Source organism: Oncorhynchus kisutch, linkage group LG14, assembly GCF_002021735.2.
Source record: "Oncorhynchus kisutch isolate 150728-3 linkage group LG14, Okis_V2, whole genome shotgun sequence".
In the NCBI taxonomy this organism is placed as follows: Eukaryota; Metazoa; Chordata; class Actinopteri; order Salmoniformes; family Salmonidae; genus Oncorhynchus; species Oncorhynchus kisutch.
This window is the reverse complement of record NC_034187.2, coordinates 72,969,619-72,992,432: the sequence shown is the minus strand read 5'-3', so window position 1 is coordinate 72,992,432 and position 22,814 is coordinate 72,969,619. Positions and strand designations below refer to the sequence as shown.

At 41.3% G+C, this 22,814-nt stretch overlaps 1 protein-coding gene across 4 annotated transcripts in view; it reads right to left on the bottom strand.

Moving 5' to 3' along the window:
• LOC109903382 (neurabin-1-like) overlaps nucleotides 1–22,814 on the bottom strand; it is a 98,597-nt gene that overhangs the window by 31,699 nt on the left and 44,084 nt on the right. For all 4 annotated transcript variants that reach the window (XM_031788904.1, XM_031788903.1, XM_031788905.1 and 1 more), the window contains exons 3-5: nucleotides 14,296–14,428; nucleotides 9,743–9,863; nucleotides 4,273–4,377 (exon numbers count right to left, since the gene is read on the bottom strand). In XM_031788904.1, coding sequence (XP_031644764.1) covers nucleotides 4,273–4,377; nucleotides 9,743–9,863; nucleotides 14,296–14,428 — 359 coding nt within the window. The remainder of the gene's footprint in view (nucleotides 1–4,272; nucleotides 4,378–9,742; nucleotides 9,864–14,295; nucleotides 14,429–22,814) is intronic.

Below are 22,814 nucleotides of genomic sequence, written 5' to 3'. Positions count from 1 at the left end.
AACAACACCCACCAGTAGCACGGGCTCCAGCAGGTATATCTCACTGGTCATCCCCAAAGCCAACACCTTTTTAGCCGCCTTTCCTTCCAGTTCTCTGCTGCCAATGACTGGAACGAATTGTAAAAATCACTGATGTTGGAGAGATATCTCCCTCACTAACTTTAAGCATCGGCTGTCAGAGCAGCTTACCGATCGCTGCAGCTGTACACAGCCCATCTGTAAATAGCCCACCCAACCAACTACCTACCTCATCCTGTATTTGTTTTTGCTTTTTTCTGTACTTTTGCACACCAGTATTTCTACTTGCACATCCTCATCTATCACTCCAGTGTTAATTTGCTAAATTGTAATTACTTCGTCAATATGGTCTATTTATTGCCTTACCTCCTTACTTCATTTACACACACTGTATATATATTTTCTATTGTATTATTGACTGTATGTTTGTTTAGTCCGTGTGTAACTCTGTGTTGTTGTTTTTGTCGCACTGCTTTGCTTTATCTTGACCAGGTCGCAGTTGTAAATGAGAACTTGTTCTCAACTGGCCTACCTGGTTAAATAAAGGTGAAATATATATATATATATATATATATTTTTTTTTTAATTGTAGTGTCCTGTTAATTGTTACTCATTGAGTAGTATTATTTTTCCTATTAATATCTATCTGCGTCATCATGGGTCTACAATATATGTTTCCTTTGGCAATGTATGCGGTAACACTTTCCATGCCAATAAAGCCATTTGAATTTGATAAAGGGTGAAACAGAGAGAGAGAAACAAAGAGAGAGAGAGAAATGGAGAGAGAGAGCGATAAAGAGAGAGAGAGAGAGAGAGAGAGAGAGAGAGAGAAAGATAGGGGCAGGCTTTCTTCCCTCATGTTCCCTCTCTACCACCCAGCATACAATGATGGGGTAGGCCATCATTGTAATTTATAATTTGTTCTTAACTGACTTGTCTAGTTAAATAAAGGTTAAATAAAAAAAATACAAAATAAAATACCCAGTATACAGGAGGTAAAAACAAATGTTTCTCTGGTTTCTCTCTGGTTTACTCCAAGATGGATCCCTCTATCTCAGTGGGAGAGCATATTTGACTGTGTCTCCAATCACCCGGAGTGGGCATGCTGATTACAGAGCTAGGCTGGCTACATTCTAGAGTTAACTTTGATCTACATCTGAATTAACAACTGAGAGAAATCAGAATCAAGGAGCTCTCTCCATCTAGCAGCTGACCTGGAAACAGTTTCCTCTTTCCCGGCAAAGCAACATGCAGGGGGGGGCCTACCCTGCTTCTGGGAACAACAGCCATAATACCGTCATGTGTTGTCCATTAGGAGCTGCTACAGTATGCTGACAAACATACTGGGTCTGAGTCCCAAATGGCACCCTATTCCCTATATAGCAGCGTTTCCGAATCTCGGTCCTCGGGTGCATGTTTCGTTTTTTGCCCTAACACTACACAGCTGATTCAAATGATCAAAGCTAGAAGTTTAATATTTTAATCAGCTGTGTAGTGTAAGGGCAAAAAATGAAACCGCGCACCCCTGACGGTCCCGAGGACCGAGTTTGGGAAACCCTGCTATATAATGTACTTATTTGACAAGGGCACATAGGGCTCTGATCAAAGGTAGTGCACTATATAGGGAATAAGGTGCCATTTGGGACGCACAGGGCACTGGGGTTAGGGATGTCAGGGATGTCCGCCCTCACTTAGTCAACCACGTGGGATGTTGTTTAATTGTGCTGTCTTTTAATATCTGGTTTATACAGTTGAAGTCGGTTATACAGTTGAAGTTTACATACACTTAGGTTGGAGTCATTAAAACTTGTTTTTCAACCACTCCACAAATTTCTTGTTAACAAACTATAGTTTTGGCAAGTCGGTTAGGACATCAACAATGCAATGTACCGCACCAGGCTAAGCACGCGTACTGGGAACACTGTGCGCTCCATCGCATACCACGGTGCCTGCCCGGTCCCTCTCGCAAAACACAGAACAGAAAATAAACACCCACAACTCAAAAGTGAAACCAGGCTACCTAAGTATGATTCTCAATCAGAGGCAGCTGTCAATCGTTGTCCCTGATTGAGAATCATACTTAGGTAGCCTGGTTTCACTGTTGAGTTGTGGGTGTTTGTCTTCCGTGTCAGTGCTTGTTGCCACACGGGACTGTTTCGTTTATTCACGTTTATTGTTTTGTTCCAGTGTTCTGTTGTGTTTTGATGAAACATTATGGACACTTACCACGCCGCGCATTGGTCCTCCGATCCTTCTCGCTACTCCTCCTCAGAAGAGGACGATGAGATCCAATACACTATATCCACAGTAAAACGAGTCCAATATCGACATAACCTGAAAGGCTGCTCAGCAAGGAAGATGCCACTGTTCCAAAACCTCCATAAAAAAGCCAGACTACGGGTTGCAACTGCACATGGGGACAAAGATCGTACTTTTTGGAGAAATGTCCTCTGGTCTGATGAAACAAAAATAGAACTGTTTGGCCATAATGACTATTGTTATGTTTGGAGGAAAAAGGAGGAGGCTTGCAAGCCGAAGAACACCATCCCAACTGTGAAGCACGGGGGTGGCAGCATCATGTTGTTGGGGTGCTTTGCTGCGGGAGGGACTGGTACACTTCATAAAATAAATGGCATCATGAGGAAGGAAAATTATGTGGTTATACTGAAGCAACATCTCAAGATATCAGTTAAAGCTTGGTCGCAAATGGGTATTCCAAATTGACAAAGATCCCAAGCATACTTCCAAAGCTGTGGGAAAATACCTTAAGGACAACAAAGTCAAGGTATTGGAGTGGCCATCACAAAGCCCTGACCTCAATCCAATAGAACATTTGTGAGCAGAACTGAAAAAGTGTGTGCGAGCACACATTGTGGGAAGCTTGTGGAAGGCTACCCGAAATGTTTGACCCAAGTTAAACAATTTAAAGGCAATGCTACCAAATACTAATTGAGTGTATGTAAACTTCTGACCCACTGGGAATGTGATGAAAGAAATAAAAGCTGAAATAAATCATTCTCTTTACTATTATTCTGACATTTCACATTCTTAAAATAAAGTGGTGATCCTAACTAACCGGGAATTTTTACTAGGATTAAATGTCAGGAATTGTGAAAAACTCAGTTTAAATGTATTTGGCTAAGGTGTATGTAAACTTCTGATTTCAACTGTAAATTTGGTGGCAAAGATACGCTTTATTTTTTTAGCCTTATGCTGGGGGACCAGTGAACTTGCACTTGTGTGGTTTCAGAGACCTGGATAACGTCGTAAGTCAGGGTTAAATTTAGTTGAAATGGCGAATCTGGGGCACAGGGTGATCAAAACCAGGTAGGAGAGAGAGAGAGAGGGATTTACTGGACAGGAGGAAGGAGAAAGTGAATGAAAAAGGAGCGATAGAGAGGAGAGGATAGAAGAGAAGAGGACAGAACAGCAGAGAAATGGCAGTGTTTAATATCACATTCTCTTATAGCCAGCCAAATCTCTTTGCTGCTGCTGTCCATACTTCGATCCATATTTGCTCATCAAACAGCCATGTGTTCATGGGAACAATATGCTGCAATAAAGTTTGACATGTCCTTCCTCTCCAGCCCTCATCTCCTGAGCACCAATCACACCAGTAAGTAGATACGGCTTCTCCTCTGACCATGTCTGTGTCTCTTCCATGCTGTGCTCCTATATTGACTGTTCTGCTCTGTAGAGTGGAGGCCTGCTGTCCACTGCTACTCTCTTACAATGATACATTTCCACACTATTGATATTATGCTAATGAATGCATGAATGGGGGTCTGCCAAAACAGTTTTCACATGCAGGCTATGTTGTGTGTTCGTGTAGCGGTTTTGGTGGTCTGCAGTTTGAAAACATTAACAGTAAATTGGTTTAAGTTTAAAGCCTTTATTCATATTAAAAATCGGATTTATTGATTTCTCCACGTGGTCTGTATTAAAGGGAACTTCATTTAATAGAAGAGGCTTTTATTCAATATCGGCACACAATCTCTACTTAAAATATCAAATCCACGCAAAAGGATGACCCATGCATTATTTCTCATGTGCAGAAAGGTTGACTATCTGGCAGACTACTATATAAAGTGTAGCAGTACACATTGAGTTATCCCCCCTAACAATGCCGTTTTAACTAAACAGACCATGGCTGATGCCCATGATGGCTGTGGTTTATGCCACTTTATGGTACCGTGGACTCATCTGTATAAATAAATGAAAATAAAATGTCACGGATGTGGCAGTTGATCTTACCTAACCACTCCCTGGGTGTTCCTCAGGACGGAGGCAGCGAAGCTCTGTGTCACCCCCACCAGACTGGTGCCGTCCACCTCCACGATCTGGTCGTTCACCTTGATCCTACGACACAACATACTGAGGTCACAGAAAGGTCACACACAGGTAAGAGACACAGGTTACTGTAGGATCTACTGAGCTGTGGCTTGGCTGGTCTAGTGGTAAAGCCGTAGCCTCTGGTACACATGTCTGCGGCATCGGTTTGAATCAGGCCAACTACTTGTCATTCTCTCTCTATCTGTTATGATCTATGGAGAAAAAATGTATATGAAAACAAGCCGAAGAACATCATCCCAACTGTGAAGCACGGGGGTGGCAGCATCATGTTGTTGGAGTGCTTTGCTGCAGGAGGGACTGGTACACTTCATAAAATAAATGGCACCATGAGGAAGGAAAAGTATGTGGTTATATTGAAGCAACATCTCAAGACATCAGTCAGGAAGTTAAAGCTTGGTCGCAAATGGGTCTTCCAAATTGACAATGATCCCAAGCATACTTCCAAATTTGGCCATCACAAAGCCCTGACCTCATTCCTATAGAGAATTTGTGGACAGAACTGAAAAAGTGTGTGCGAGCAAGGAGGCCGACAAACCTGACTCAGTTACACCAGCTCTGTCAGGGGGAATGGGCCAAAAGACACTCTAATGTACTTGTCTTCTTGCTCAGTTGTGCATCCGGGCCTCCCACTCCTCTTTCTATTCTGGTTAGGCTGTTCTGTGAAGGGAGTAGTACATAGCACTGTACAAGAACTTCAGTTTCTTGGCAATTTCTCACATGGAATAGCCTTCAGTTCTCAGAACAAGAATAGACTGACAAGTTTCAGAAGAAAGTGATTTTCTTCTGGCCATTTTGATCCTGTAATCGAACTCACAAATGCTGATGCTCCAGACACTCAACTAGTCTAAAGAAGGCCAGTTTTAATGCTTCTTTAATCAGAACAACCGTTTTCAGCTGTGCTAACATAATTGCAAAAGGGTTTTCTAATGATCAATTTGCCTTTAAAAATGATAAACTTGGATCAGCTAACACAATGTGCCATTGGAACACAGGAATGATGATTGATGATAATGGGCCTCTGTGCGCCTATGTAGATATTCCATAACAAATTGGCCATTTCCAGATATAATAGTCATTTACAACATTAGCAATGTTTATACTGTATTTTTGATCAATTTGATGTTATTTCAATGGACAAAAAATGTGCTTTTCTTTCAAAAACAAGGACATCTCTAAGTGACCCCAAACTTTTGAACGGTAGTGTATATACATATATAAAATGATCCACTGTGCAGTAGTAGACTATGCACTGATGTGGTGCTTTGCAAAGTGATACAAAAAAAAGTCAATGTTGAGTAAGGGATGCTTAGAAAATATCTAATCAAAGTCAGATTTCATAATCTGCTTTTGAAAATGTATTATCACATGATGTGAGCTGAGTGTTCAGTGGTGCAAAATGGTGCAATAGCTAATTATCAAACTACTGAATATAGTACAGCTAGACATGTCTTGAGGCAACCATTCTCCATTACAAGAGTGGAGCAGCACTACTGCCGAACAGACAGAAAGCATTACATTCACACTGTGGAGTTAGCTTGGACATGACAGGATGTGTAGCTATCGCTGCTTGATAGCGCCCAGGGCTTGTGAGCCAACACCAATTTGGTCAACAGAGGAAACAAGGTTATCAGAATGTTTGTATCACCAAATGGCACCCTATTCCCTATTTAGTGCACTACATTTGACCAGGGCCCATAGAGAACACTGTGCCATTTGGGACGCATTCACAGCCTGTGACAAGGCTGTTGTGGTGACAGTTCTTTAACAAAACAATAATGAATTGGCTGCCTATTTTAAAATTCCATTTTGATTTAACAATTCAAATATAATAATTAATTTAGATAACATTAGCGTGAAAGTCCAGGGCATTTTTTTTCATAAGTCCCACTTTTCTATTCATAGATCGTCTATGGTCACAATAACATTATAATACCCATGTAACAAAGCATCAATACAGTGGATGTCCAAGCTATTCTGAGAATTTAAACGTACCCTTAAAACGTGTCAAACCTAACAATGTCTGACCTAACAGCAGTTTACAGTCTGAATCACTGTGGCATCACATCCACAACTCAGTGGACAAACACAGATATGATTACTGACATACTGTATGGTGTCGGGACAGCCAGACTGAATGCAAACCACTTAAGACAGACAGACAGAATACAAAGCACCTAACACAGACAGACAGACTAACCATCAGCATTGCAACACTGTCAACCACTTCACGTGACATTGAGTGGTTGCATATGACACTTTTAAGGGCTTTTCTTTCATACAGGGCCTAGGACAACAGTAATCATCAAAGCCCGGACACGGTTGGGGTCAATTCAGTCATAAATAAGTTTACTTTTCTGAATTGACTGAATTTAAATGGAATTGATCCTGACTCTGACCCCGGCGGAGAAGACATTGGCTCCCCAGACAGACCTCTGTAGGCCGAAGCAGTGCCTTCCTGTCAGAGCGAGACCAGACTATTAAGCACTGTGCACGCATGCACGCACGCAAGCACACACATATACACACACATACCTACCAGACGAGCTAAATGACTTCTATGCTTGCTTCGAGGCAAGCAACACGGAACCATGCATGAGAGCACCAGCTGTTCTGGACGACTGTGTGAGCACTCTCTCTGCAGCCGGTATGAGGAAGATCTTTAAACAGGTTAACATTCACAAGGGCGCAGGGCCAGACGGATTACCAGGATGTGTACTCAGCGCACACACTGACCAGCTGGCAAGTGTCTTCACTGATATTTTGAACCTCTCCCTGACCCAGTCTGTAATACCTACATGTTTTAAGTAGACCACCATAGTCCCTGTGCCCAAGAAAGCCAAGGTCACCTGACAAAATGACTATCGCTCCATAGCACTCATATCTGTAGCCATGAAATGCTTTGAAAGGCTGATCCTGGCTCACATCAACTCTATCCCAGACACCCTGGACCCACTCCAATTTACATACCGCCCCAATGGATCCACAGGTGATGCAATCTCTAATGCACTCAACACTGCCCTCTCTAACCTGGACAAGAGGAACACCAATGTGAGAATGCTGTTCACTTACTAAAGCTCAGCGTTCAACACCATAGTGCCCTCCAAGCGCATCACTGAGCTAAGGATCCTGAGACTGAACACCTCCCTCTGCAACTGGATCCTGGATTTCCTGACGGCCCGTCCCCAGGTGGTGAGGGTAGGCAACAAGACATCCGCCACGCTGACCCTCAACATGGGGGCCCCTCAAGGGTGCGTGCTTAGTTCCCTCCTGTACTCCCTGTTCACCCACAATTGCGTGGCCACGCACGACTCCAACACCATCATTAAGTTTGCTGACGACACAACAGTGGTAGGCCTGATCACCGATGACGATGAGACAGCTTATAGGGAGGTCAGAGACCTGGCAGTCTGGTGCCAGGACAACATCTTCCTCAAAGTCAGACAAAAATAACTGATGTGAATGGGGGCCGAGCATGCCCCCATTCACATCAACCAGGTTGTAGTGGAGCAGGTCGAGAGCTTCAAGTTCCTTGTGTTCACATCACTAAGGATCTATCATGGTCCACACACACCAACACAGTCATGAAGAGGGCACATCAATGCCTCTTCCCATGGGGCCTCAGATCCTCAAAAAGATATACAGCTACACCATTGAGAACATCTTGACTGGCTGTATCACCGCTTGGTATGACAACTGCTTGGCATCCGACTGCAAGGCACTACAGAGGGTAGTGCCATCCAGGACTACTATACCCGGCGGTAGCCAGCCACCCAAGTCATAGACTGTTCTCTCTGCTACCGCATGGTAAGCGGTAACAATGCCCCAAGTCTGGAACCAACAGGACCCTGAACAGCTTCTACCACCAAGCCATAGTTGGGGGTAGAAGTAAAATAGTTAAATAGTTCACCAATAGCTACCCGTACTATCTGCATTGACCCTTTACGCATAAACCTTTTGACTCAACACATACGCTGCTGTTACTGTTTATTATTTATCCTGTTGCCTAGTCAATTTATTCCAAGTTATATGTACATATCTACCTCATTTCCTCATACCCCAGCACATCGAATCAGTACTGGTACCCCGTGTATATAGCCATGTTATCGTTACTCATTGTGCATTCATTATTACTTTTATTGTTACATGTTATTTCTCTCCGCATTGTTAGGAATGGCCCCGTAAGTAAGCATTTCACTGTTAGTCTACACCTGTTGTTTACAAAGTACGTGACAAATACAATTTGATTTGATTTATTGATTTGATTTGACACACACACACAGGTCTCTCTGTCTCACATTAAATCTCTCACCAAGACCACATTCCGATTAACCCTCAGATTTAAGCGAGGTGTGGGGTGAGACTGAGAGGCTCAGTGGAAGATGATGCAGAGGGGTTTTCTCTCTCTCCCTGTGTCTGCATGCGTCCGTGTATGTGTGACTATGAAACCTGATCTCTGTGTTGAGTGATTCCTCACGAAACCCAGACAAAAAAGAACATGATTTGGGGGATCTTCACGAAATGTAATCCATAGAAGAGTCCTTTGGAGGAAGGATTGTGGACATATTTGACATGTGTATCTAAAAGCATAGTTGAGAAATAATTGGTCAAAGTTGGCATATTTAGGACATTTTGGCCTTACCCAGTCCTCCTTTAAGACTCCATAGTGTTTCATCTGTAGGTGCTACAAAGCAAACATTGGTGTCATATGAAGCTTTACCGCTTGCTCTGTAATATGAGTAGTATTTTGATAATTTTGTTTAATAGTTTTATATTCGTTTAAAAATAAATATAAACATGAATATTATTTTTTTTAAATACATTGTTGAACATAATATAGTTTATGTGCATATGAAATTTCCAGATTGGGATCTCTGCTACTTTTAGAGTTATGATCCAATTTTTAAGCCTTACCAACAGACTGAATGTGAAAATGGATTCAAAATGGTCGTTCTCTGCTGGTGACTTGCAGGATGTGCAATGTTACAAGTAAGAGGAGCGCTGTGATTGGTTACATTGTCTACTATCCCAATTTCTCTTTATAAAACGGGCCATAACTTTAACACTCGCAGAGATCCCTGGAACTTTGATATGCCCGTGAAGTATATTATGTTATATTATATTATGCGTGCACACTAACCCACGCACCCACCCACGCACACACATGCACACACTGTTTCCTGCAGCTGCAGAGTGTGATAACATCCCAGAGCTGTTGCTGAAATTTCAGGCCGTGCCTCCCTCCTCACTGTAATCCCAGACCCCTGCGGCTAAATCTCTCTGGGCCATGAGGACTAGTGTGTGTGTGTGTGTGCATGTGTGTGTGTGTACAGGGATTGAATTGGCACCTTCTCAGGAAGCAGGGAGCTCTTACCTGTCATCTCTCTCAGCTGCCCCGCCCTCGATGACAGTCTTGACGAAGATGCCAAGTTTCTCCAGACCGGCGTCAGCACCCACTCCCATTCCTATGATACTGATACCAAGGCCATCGTCATCTGGGCAGAGAAGAGACAGGGGTTATACAATGGCAAGTGTGTATGTGTTTGTGTCATAGAGAGAGGGGGGAGGGTGCCCTGTGTGTGTTTCAGTCAATACCATCCTTAATGTCAGCCCTCTGACTGTGGGTAGGAGGCGAGGGATGGATGGATAGATGGATATCTATTAATCTACCAGCATGTTACATGTGCAAAAAGAGGAATACAAACTCTAGACCACCTTTAATCCACACACAGAGACGTGTACAAAGCTCTCCCTCGCCCTCCATTTGGCAAATCTGACCATAATACTATCCTTCTGATTCCTGCTTACAAGCAAAAACTAAATCAGGAAGCACCAGTGACTCGCTCAATGCGGAAGTGGTCAGATGACGCAGATGCTAAGCTACAGGACAGTATTGCTAGCATAGACTGGACTATGTTCCGGGACTCATCCGATGGCATTGAGAAGCATACCACATCCGTCCCCAGCTTCATCAATAACTGCATCAATGACGTTGTCCCCACAGTGACCGTGCGTACAGGCAACATCCGCACTGAGCTAAAGGGTAGAGCTGCCGCTTTCAAAGAGCAGGACTCTAACCCGGATGCTTATAAGAAATCCCACTATGCCCTCAGACAAATCATTAAACAGGCAAATCGTAACTACAGGACTAAGATTGAATCCTACTTCACCGGCTTCGACACTCGTCAGATGTGGCAGGGCTTGCAAACTATTACGGAGTACAAAGGGAAGCCCAGCCGCGAGCTGCCCAGTGACACAAGCCTACCAGACGAGCTAAATTACTTCCACGCGCGCTTCGAGGCAAGCAACACTGAAGCGTGCATGAGAGCACAAGCTGTTCCCGGACGACTGTGTGATCACACTCACCGTAGCCGATGTGGGTAAGACCTTTAAACAGGTCAACCTTCACAAGGCTGCAGGGACAGATGGATTACCAGGACATGTACTCTGCCATGCTAGTCCTCAACACGGGGGCACCTCAGAGGTGCATGCTTAGTCCCTTCCTGTACTCCCTGTTACTCCATGACCGCGTGGCCAAGCATGACTCCAACTCCATCATTAAGTTTGCAGACGACACAACGGTGGTAGGCCTGATCACCGACAACAATGACACAGCCTATAGGGAGGAGGTCAGAGACCTGGAAGTGTGGTGCCAGGACAACAACCTCTATCTCAATGTGATTAAGACAAAGGAGATGATCATGGACTACAGGAAAAGGAGGGCCGAGCACGCCCCCATTCTAATCGACGGAGCTGTAGTGGAGCAAGTTGAGAGCTTCAAGTTCCTTGGTGTCCACATCACCAACAAACTATCATGGTTCAAACACACCAAGACAGTCGTGAAGAGGGCACTACAATGCCTATTCCCCCTCAGGAGACTGAAAAGATTTAGCTTGGGTTCCAGGATCCTCAAAAAGTTCTACAGCTGCGACATCGAGAGCATGGTTGCATCACCGCCTGGTATGGCAACTGCTCTGCCTCCGACCACAAGGCGCTACAGAGGGTAGTGCGTACGGCCCAGTGCATCACTGGGGCCAAGCTTCCTGCCATCCAGGACCACTATACCAGGCGGTGTCAGAGGAAGGCCCTAAAAATTAACAAAGACTCAAGCCACTAGTCATAGACTGTTCTCTCTGCTACCACACAGCAAGCGGTACCGGAGCGCCAAATCTAGGTCCAAAAGGCTCCTTAACCTCTCTGGGATATGTGGGACCTTGCCAAAAGCCAGGGAAGCCAGGGAAAATGCAGAGCGCCAAATTCAAATAAATTACTATAAAAATCTAACTTTCATTAAATCACACATGCAAGATAGCAAATTAAAGCTACACTTGTGAATCCAGCCAACATGTCAGATTTCAAAATGGCTTTTCGGCGAAAGCAAAATATGCTATTATCTGAGGACAGCACCCCAGTAAACAAAGAGAGAGAAGCATATTTCAACCCTGCAGGCGCGACACAAAACGCAGAAATAAAAATATAATTAATGCCTTACCTTTGACGAGCTTCTTTTGTGGGCACTCCAATATGTCCCATAAACATCACAAATGGTCCTTTTGTTCGATTAATTCCGTCTATATATTTCCAAAATGTCCATTTATTTGGTGCGTTTGATCCAGAAAAACACCGGTTCCAACTTGCGCAACATGACTACAAAATATCTCAAGTTACCTGTAAACTTTGCCAAAACATTTCAAACTACTTTTGTAATACAACTTTAGGTATTTGTTTTGCGTAAATAATCGATAAAATTGAAGACGGGATGATCTGTGTTCAATACAGGAGGAAAACAAACTGCAGCTAGCTTTCTGGTCACGCGCCTCTATCTAACAGTACACTACAAGTTACCCTCGTTCTGAACAGTGCTACTTCTTCATTACACAAAGGAAAAACCTCAACCAATTTCTAAAGACTATTGACATCCAGTGGAAGCGGTAGGAACTGCAAGAAGGTACCTTAGAAATCTGGATTCCCAATGAAACCCCATTGAAAAGAGAGTGACCTCAAAAAACAACAGAATGGTTTGTCCTCTGGGTTTCGCCTACTAGGTAAGTTCTGTTATACTCACAGACATGATTCAAACAGTTTTAGAAACTTCAGAGTGTTTTCTATCCAAATCTACTAATAAGATGTCTTCTTATCTTCTGGGGATGAGTAGCAGGCAGTTGCATTTGGGCATGCATTTCATCCGGACGTGAAAATACTGCCCCCTGTCACCAAGAATTAACAGCTTCTACCCACAAGCTATAAGACTGATGAAAAATTTATCAAATGGCTACTCGGACTATTTACATTGACAGCTACTCGCTGTTTATTATCTATTATCTATGCATAATCACTCTACCCCTACCTACATGTATATATTACCTCAATTACCTCAACTAACCTGTACCCCCAGCACATTAACTCGGTACCTGTACCCCTGTATATAGCCTCATTATTGTTATTTTATTGTTGCTCTTTAATTTTGTACTTTAGTTCATTTAATAAATATTTTTCTTAACTCTTATTTTTCTTAAAACGGCATTGTTGGTTAAGGGCTTGTAAGTAAGCATTTCACAGTAAGGTCTACACCTGTTGTATTCGGCGCATGTGACAAATACAATGTGATTTGAATTTAATTGTATTTTAAAGTGCAATAAAAATATGAAAAAAATATTGATCTTTATTTGATAAGTATTCAACACCCTGAATCAGTACATGTTACAATCACCTCTGGAAGTGATAACAGTTGTGGGTAAGTTGCTAAGAGCTTTGCACACCTGGATTGTACAAAATTCTTCAAATTGGTTGTTGATCATTGCCAGACTGTCATTTTCAAGCCTTGACATACATTTTCAAGCTGATTTAAGTCAAAACTGTAACTAGGCCACTTAGGAATGTCATCTTGGTAAGCAACTCCAGTGTAGATTTGACCTTGTGTTTTTTGTCTTGCTGAAAAGTGAATTTGTCTCTCAGTGTCTGGTAGAAAGCAGACTGAACCAGGTTTTCGTCTAGGATTTTGCCTGTGCAAAATAGCTCTATTCCATTAATTTTTATCCTAAAAAACTCCCTAGTCCTTGCTGATGACAAGCGTACCCATAAGATGATGCAGCCACCACCATGCTTGAAAATATGAAGAGAGGTAATTAGTAAAGAGTTGGATTTGCTCCAAACATAACGTTTTGTATTCAGGCCATGAAGTTAATTTCTTTGCCAAATCTTTTGCAGTTTTTGCAGTGCCTTATTGCAAACAGGATGCATGTTTTGGAGAGAAAAAAATGTTGTACAGGCTTCCTTCTTTTCACTCTGTCATTTAGGTTGGTATTGTGGAGTAACTACAATGTTGTTGATCCATCGTCAGTTTTCTCCTATCACAGCCGCTGTCTGCTTTTTTCTTTTGGCCCATCGACCAATCGGTGTCCTTCGTTACTAGGCATCGGAAAAACTCCCTGGTCTTTGTAGTTGAATCTGTGCTTGAAATTCACTGCTTGATTGAGGGACATTACAGATAAGTGTATGTGTGGGGTACAGAGATGAGGTAGCCATTAAAACATCATGTTAAACACTATTATTGCACACAGAGTAAGTCCATGCAACTTATTATGTGACTTGTCAAGCACATTTCCACTACTGAACTTATTTAGGCTTACAAAGGGGTTGAATACTTACTGACTGAAGACATTTTAGCTTTTAATTTTGTATTACTTGGTAAAAATGCCTAAAAACAATTCCACTTTGACATTACGGGGTGTTGTGTGTTGGCCAGTGACAAAAAAATCTACATTTCATCCATTTTAAATTCAGGCTGTAACTGAACAAACTGTGAATAAAGTCAAGGGGTGTGAATACTTTCTGAAAGCACTGTACATGAAGTGTGTAGGGGGTAGGGAGTGAAGAGATAGTGCTTAGAGGATATGGTTATTTGGGATCGGCCCCAGGTCTATGTACCTTTCTCCAGCTCTACAGGGAACAGCTCCAGTTTCTCCACCCTCTTCTCCAGCTCGTACTCTGCTGACGAGGCCACCGGGTCCACCTCCTCATTCCTCCTGTCATAGTCCTCGTTACAGTAGGTGTTGAACACCTGCAGACACATAGAAACACACTTGTTAGCTACCACACCGAGTTTACACTTTTTACACAAGCTATGTTTGGGGGAATCATATTTTGTAGTTGGTAACAAGACATATACAGTAGTATAAGTATATTGTGCAAGACCACATGTCTTTAGATGAGTGGTACTACAAGTGTTTGAAATATGTTAATAAAGATGATATTGTCATCCAGTCCAGTGAAGAGCTTTGGTGGATATGTGCAGTTCAGTATACTGATTCCTGGCCGTGTTGTACCAGGTAGTTTAGGAGTATAGGCTACATAACTACTGGTGTATCTACTTTAATGTCATATATGTTATTAGAAACCGGCATGTTCGAGCGTTGAATGCTGATTGGCTGACAGCCGTGGTATATCAGACCGTATACCACGAGTATGACAAAACATTTATTTTTTATTCTTCCTACTCTTCCTATTACATTGGTAACCAGTTTATGATAGCAATAATGTACCTCAGGGGTTTGTGGTATATGGCCAATATACCACGGCTAAGAGCTGTATCCAGGCACTCCGCGTTGCGTCGTGCAGTGAAACAGTGCATAGCAGTGGTATATTGGCCATATACCACGCCCCCTAGGGCCTTATTGCTTAATTCTACTATTATTATATATATGATATATTACATTAGCACTAACACATCATCACCCTGGAGGAGTATGAGGTCCATAGAGACAGAGGAGAAAAGGGGCAGAGTTTTCGTCCTTGAGCGTGGGCATAGTGATGCTCATCTTCTGTAACACTACCAGTCACTTCCACTCCCCTTCAGCCTGAGAGATTCTGTTGCTCACTCTGGTGTGAAGGGGCTGATGCACGCACTCCTGTCACTGACCGCGGACCACATCCCAGACTGATACAAGGTCTCTGTGTCAGCTCAGTTCTGAACCGCCAACACCCAGCCGGATGACAAACACACACCTAGGCCCACACAGCTTCTCAGAGTAGGAGTGCCCGCCTATGTAATCTTATTCATTATTATCTAAAAGGCTAAACTGATCCTAGGTCAGCATTCCTACTCTGAGCTCTGCACTGACAACACCCATCCTGGTGACAAACTTCAGTAGGGTTAACCAGTAAGGTGAAAGGAACAGTGGAAATAGCCTCACAGGATCCCCTATTCAACACGACAGACAGTCATATCTGTTCTACATAACGCATTTCTAACTGAACACACACCTGGCTTCATCCAAGTGCCCCGGCTTCTGCAGAACAGGTTACAGGTGTTGTGTGCTGATTGTTGTCATTTGTTTGCAGACAAGCAGTGACAAGACATGTCAGATTTAGCAGATTCATCCGAGTCTGTGTCTCTGTGTCAGTCTTCGACTCTCCATAATAAGCAACATCAGGAGAATGACAACGCGTCATGATTAATGATAATATGTCATGATTAATATTCCAGAATATCTCATCTGTGAAGAACACATTCATCAGAACAGAACAGAAGTGGCTGATGAAGACAGCCATTAACAGAAAACTACAATAACAGAAAGATGCTGTCTGTGTCACACCCTGATCTGTTTCACCTGTCTTTGTGCTTGTCTCTACCCCCGTCCAGGTGCCGCCCATCTTCCCCATTATCCCCTGTGTATTTACACCCGTGTTCTCTGTTTGTCTGTTGCCAGTATGTTTTGTTTGAGAAACCTACCAGCATTTGTTCCCCTGATCCTGCCGGTTTCTTGCTCCTGTTTTCTAGTCCTTCACGGTTTTGACCGTTCTGCCTGCCCTGACCCTGAGCCTGCTGTTCTATACCCTGACCCACCTCACTGGATTATTGACCCCTGCCTGCCCTGACCCTGAGACTGCCGTTCTGGACCCTTTACACCCTCTCTGGGTTATTGACCCTGCCTGCCCTGACCCTGAGACTGCCGCTCTGGACCCTTTACACCCTCTCTGGGTTATTGACCCTGCCTGCCCTGACCCTGAGACTGCCTGCCATTCTATACCCTGACCCACCCACCCCTGCCTGCCCTGACACTGCCTGCTGTTCTGGACCCTTTACACCCTCTCTGGGTTATTGACCCCTGCCTGACCTGACCCTGAGCCTGCCGTTCTGGACCCTTTACACCCTCTCTGGGTTATTGACCCCTGCCTCCCTTTGATCTGTCATTTGCCCGACTCTGTTTTAGAATTAAACTTTTGTTTCTTTGACACTGTCTGCATCTGGGTCCTTCCTGAAACGTGATAGTATGTCTGTCTGTCTCACAAAAACATATTCCCTGTGGGATACAATCTATGAGTATGATATAGTCTATCAGTATGATATAGTCTGAGTATGATATAGTCAATGATATAGTCTATGAGTATGATATGGTCTATGATATAGTCTATGAGTATGATATAGTCTATGATATAGTCTGAGTTTGATATAGTCTATGATATAGTCTATGAGTATGATATAGTCTATGAGTATGATGAGGTCTATGATATAGTCTATGAGTATGATGAGGTCTATGATATAGTCTATGAGTATGATATAGTCTATGATATAGTCTATGAGTATGATATAGTCTATGATATAGTCTGAGTTTGATATAGTCTATGATATAGTCTATGAGTATGATATAGTCTATGAGTATGATATAGTCTATGAGTATGATGAGGTCTATGATATAGTCTATGAGTATGATATATTCTATGATATAGTCTATGATATAGTCTGAGTATGATATAGTCTATGAGTATGATATAGTCTATGAGTATGATGAGGTCTATGATATAGTCTATGAGTATGATATATTCTATGATATAGTCTATGACTATGATATAGTCTATGAGTATGATATAGTCTATGACAGGGTTCGTCAACTAGGTTTAGCCTTAGGCCAAAAAAATCTGAGCTAATAGTCGGCGGGCCAGAACATAATTAGTGTATAATATTAGCACAATTAATTGGCCTACACTAAAATGTAACATTTTAACACATCAGATTAGTACATAATAAACAGTGACAATAACATAATAAATTCGATCTGAATACACTCATAAAATCAACATCTACATTCAATTACTTTTTTTTTCTATTTCTCTGTGCATTGATTGATGGGGGAAAACAGGTATATGTAGCCTATACTATTGTTTTCAACATTTGTTATTTAACTAGGCAAGTCAATTAAGAACAAATTCTTATTTTCAATGACAACCTAGATTAACTGCCTTGTTCAGGGGAAGAAAGACAGATGTTTTTTACCTTGTCAACTCGGGGATTTGAACTTGTAACCTTTCGGTTACTAGTCCGCCGCGCTAACCACTAGGCTACCATCCACCCCAAAAAATAATTAGCTTGATAGCAAGACAAAATGTTGCTTTCAAAAAGTATCAAAAGTAAGTTCATCTTACCATCGTTTCCCAATGCCAAGCCAGTGTGTCTTATTTGCAAAAAAAAATGTTGCTGTCTGCAAATAATTTAATCTCAGACATCATTATGAATCTAAGCATGAAACTTTAAAAGTGGCCTTCCCGCCCCAGACAGAGGCGTTAACTGCAAGCTACACACACAGCTTCTGTCACTTAAATGGGTTAAATCTGCAGTTACAAGGAAGAGGGAAAACATGGTGGAAAAAGGCCTTCACTAGGAAGCTTGAGTTGTCCCGATTTGGACATGCCATCTGGAAGGCTACTGCACTTCAGCACACTGAAAAACGACAGACAGAGGGACCAGACATCTTCTCCACCAGATTTGAAGACTACAGCACGCACAAGGATACCATTGTGTTTGTATGTAAACCTTTCACAGTCTGCCCAGGTGGAGAAGTCTCCTCCCGTGTTAAGAAAACGATACCCTCACTGGATGAGGCCATAATTCAAACTGAGCTGATTGAATTCCAGACATCGAGTCATCTCAGGGATGTACTCAGGAGTGCCGAGTCCTTGTGTGCGTTTTGGGTGGCATGTTCAGAGAAATACAGCACAATAAAGAATCTTGCATTTCATGTACTAACATTGTTTGGATCGACTTACACCTGCGAGTCCGCATTTTCCTCTATGAGTATGATATAGTCTATGATATAGTCTATGAGTATGATATAGTCTATGAGTATTATATAGTCTATGATATAGCCTACGAGCATGATCTAGTCTATGATATAGTTTATGAGTATGATATAGTCTATGAGTATGATATAATCTATGATATAGTCTATGAGTATGATATAGTCTATGATATAGTCTATGAGTATGATATAGTTTATGCGTATGATATAGTCTATGATATAGTCTATGAGTATGATATAGTCTATGAGTATGATATAGTCTATGATATAGTTTATGAGTATGATATGGTCTATGAGTATGATAAAGTCTAAGATATAGTCTATGAGCATGACAGGCCATAACAATACATACGTGGTCAGCTCACCAAATAGGAAATAGTTTATGACAGACTAAAGTAAGAGTAATGTCCACACATTCTCTGCTGCTCCCAGTACGCAAACAAACATGATGACTGCCACGACAGCTCCTGTCCAATGTTTAGTCACAGTAATTAGGCTTCTCCAAGCTCTGATGCTGCTGATGGTCATTAGCAGCCTACCAAACTTGCTAAATGCCTGGTACTTAGCACTCTATTGTCCCTCTAATCACTCTGACATCAAAGCAAATTTAATTTAAAATATAATCAAACACTTCATTAGTGCCCATGAGATCATGTAACGCTACATTTTTATAGGCTATGCGATTGTGTAAGAAAACAGAGTTTTGATGGCCTCTATTAAAAAGAGGAGGATCCCATCAGCTTTCTACAGGCTAGACCCCAGCATTTTCCTCTATGAACGCAGTGTAGATTGACGACAGCAACTGTCTTTTTACATAAGTCCTCTGAGGACAGCCTGTGCATTCAAAATCACACCCATCTCACGCGACATCTAAAAGATCATGTCCGAGGGGAAATGCAACTTTACCCCATTGAGTAAATCACTTAGTGGCCTATATGGAAGTATCACACTTATATTAGGACAAATATTTTTTATTGTAAAAGATGCTGTTAAGCCTCATAGCCTACCTCAGCCAGTTAAGTTATTTTATATAGGCCTAGGCTCGGAAAAATAGACTCCAATAAAGCCCTCTTGTTATTTGTAAAGTCAAATTAAAATGAAGATTATTGTTGAAATGAATTACTCGACTGGTATAGGTTTTATCCATCTGTTGCTGTGCAACACTTGCATAACAAGTTAGCTATATTTTCAGCACCAGGGACTGTTCACCTCCTATTGATTGCACTGTGGCTGCAGCTTTACATTTCAGCACCACAAAATGGTCCGCTGCCTGCTTTATTATATGACTGTCTCCTGTATTCTCTCTCTTCATGAATGAAGTTAACATGTAACTTTTGCATTATTTAGGTAGGGGAACTTCCTTATTGGGAAATTGCATTTGGGAGTTTTTGCATCTCGGGTTTGAGATTTTCTTGGATTATATATTTTTTTTATGAAAAGAATATTCATAATTCATTTGAGGGGATTTGAGGGGACAAGTAATATTGATGGCGGGCCATATTTGGAGTTGGAGAACCCTGGTTTTTGAGTATGATATAGTCTATGAGTATGATATAGCCTACTAGTATGATATAGTCTATGAGTATGATATAGTCCATAAGTATGATATAGTCTGTAAGTATGATATAGTCTATGAGTATGATATAGTCTGTAAGTATGATATAGTCTATGAGTATAATATAGTCTATGAGTATGACATAGTCTATGATATAGTCTATCAGTATTATATAGTCTATGATATAGTTTATGAGTATGATATAGTCTATGATATAGTCCATGAGTATGATATAATATATGAGTATGATATAGTCTATGATATAATCTATGAGTATGATATAGTCTATGAGTATGATATAGTCTATGATATAGTCTACTAGTATGATATAGTCTATGAGTATGATATAGTCTATGATATGGTCTATGAGTATGATATATTCTATGATATAGTCTATGAGTATGATATAGTCTACTAGTATGACATAGTCTACTAGTATGATATAGTCTATGAGTATGATATAGTCTATGATATAGTCTATCAGTATTATATAGTCTATGATATAGTTTATGAGTATGATATAGTCTACGAGTATGATATAGTCTATGATATAATCTATGAGTATGATATAGTCTATGATATAGTCTATGAGTATGATATAGTCTATGAGTATTATATAGTCTATGATATAGCCTACGAGCATGATCTAGTCTATGATATAGTTTATGAGTATGATATAGTCTATGAGTATGATATAATCTATGATATAGTCTATGAGTATGATATAGTCTATGATATAGTCTATGAGTATGATATAGTTTATGCGTATGATATAGTCTATGATATAGTCTATGAGTATGATATAGTCTATGAGTATGATATAGTCTATGATATAGTTTATGAGTATGATATGGTCTATGAGTATGATAAAGTCTAAGATATAGTCTATGAGCATGACAGGCCATAACAATACATACGTGGTCAGCTCACCAAATAGGAAATAGTTTATGACAGACTAAAGTAAGAGTAATGTCCACACATTCTCTGCTGCTCCCAGTACGCAAACAAACATGATGACTGCCACGACAGCTCCTGTCCAATGTTTAGTCACAGTAATTAGGCTTCTCCAAGCTCTGATGCTGCTGATGGTCATTAGCAGCCTACCAAACTTGCTAAATGCCTGGTACTTAGCACTCTATTGTCCCTCTAATCACTCTGACATCAAAGCAAATTTAATTTAAAATATAATCAAACACTTCATTAGTGCCCATGAGATCATGTTGCGCTACATTTTTATAGGCTATGCGATTGTGTAAGAAAACAGAGTTTTGATGGCCTCTATTAAAAAGAGGAGGATCCCATCAGCTTTCTACAGGCTAGACCCCAGTATTTCTACTTTGCACACTCATCTACTGTCAAATCTACCATTCCAGTGTTTAAATTGCTATATTGTATTCACTTCGCCACCATGGTCTATTTATTGCCTTTACCTCCCTTATCTCACCTCATTTGCTCACATTGTATATAGACTTATTTTTATTGACTGTATGTTTTTTTATGTTTTTGTTTTGTTTTACTCCATGTGTAACTCTGTGTTGTTATATGTGTCGAACTGCTTTGCTTTATCTTGGCCAGGTCGCAGTTGTAAATGAGAACTTGTTCCCAACTTGTCTACCTGGTTAAATAAAGGTGAAATAAAAATTAAATTCAAAAATTAAATGTGCAAAGTTTTGACTGATCCAATGAACCATTGCATTTCTGTTCAAAAGGTTGTATCAAGACTGCCCAAATGTGCCTAATTGGTTTATTAATACATTTTCAAGTTCATAACTGTGCACTCTCCTCAAACTATAGCATGTTTTCTTTCACTGTAATAGCTACTGTACAGTGGACAGTGCAGTTAGATTTGCAAGAATATAAGCTTTCTGCCAATATCAGATATGTCTATTTTCTTGTTACTTACAATCTCATGCTAATCACATTAGCCTACTTTAGCTCAACCATCCCGCGGGAAACCCACGATCCTGTAGAGGTTAAAATTAAGCACATTAATCTGCTTAACAACTGGTGTAGAGCCTAAATGGCAAACATAGGCTGCGAGTAAGTTTAAAGTTTAGGGAAGATCATTTTCACCCTAAAAAAGCACCATACATGCATAATCACATTTGTCGTCACTTTCAAGAACACTGTTTCCCCGATAATTGATTGCATTTTGGAACATTCACACTTATAGCCTACGGCCATGTGCGCATTGCTGTGCTATAATGTATAATGTCAAGAAATTCCCTAATAGTTTATCAACATTACAGGCTAAAGGATCAGCCTCGTTGCTTTAAAATGTTTTTGTATTAATTTCGGATCTATTGCATCCCACAACAGTCCCAGAGTACTATAGGACATAATAGATTGACATATGCTAGAGTTGCGCTGTTGGCTGAAATAAAGTAGGCTGAATGTGGACAGTTCTAACATCTTTAATATGCGCCTGGGAATTCCATCACAGGGATGCATGCAGTTGCATCCCCAATGTGTCTGTCTTCATTCACTTGTAGCCTACTTAGCTGAAATGCCTGTGAGAAGGACCCAATCACGTGATGGGCATTGGCTACATCTGAGAGAGCCATGTGAGTGAGAGGTGCTTTGGAGCACGTCAGCCGGGAGAAGGGAATTATAATTAGCCTATTATATTCAGCCCAAGGGCACAACAGTCACTTTGGCTGCAAAAGGCATGGATTTTTTAGGGGGTATTACGGCCACACAAGGGGGATGTCGCCGGGAAATTTGAGGCCTGGAGAGAATATTATCAATTGCTTGTCAAATTGTGAATGAGAGACTGATGAAGTGTATGCAGCTTGCTACTTTTTTCAAATCCTCTT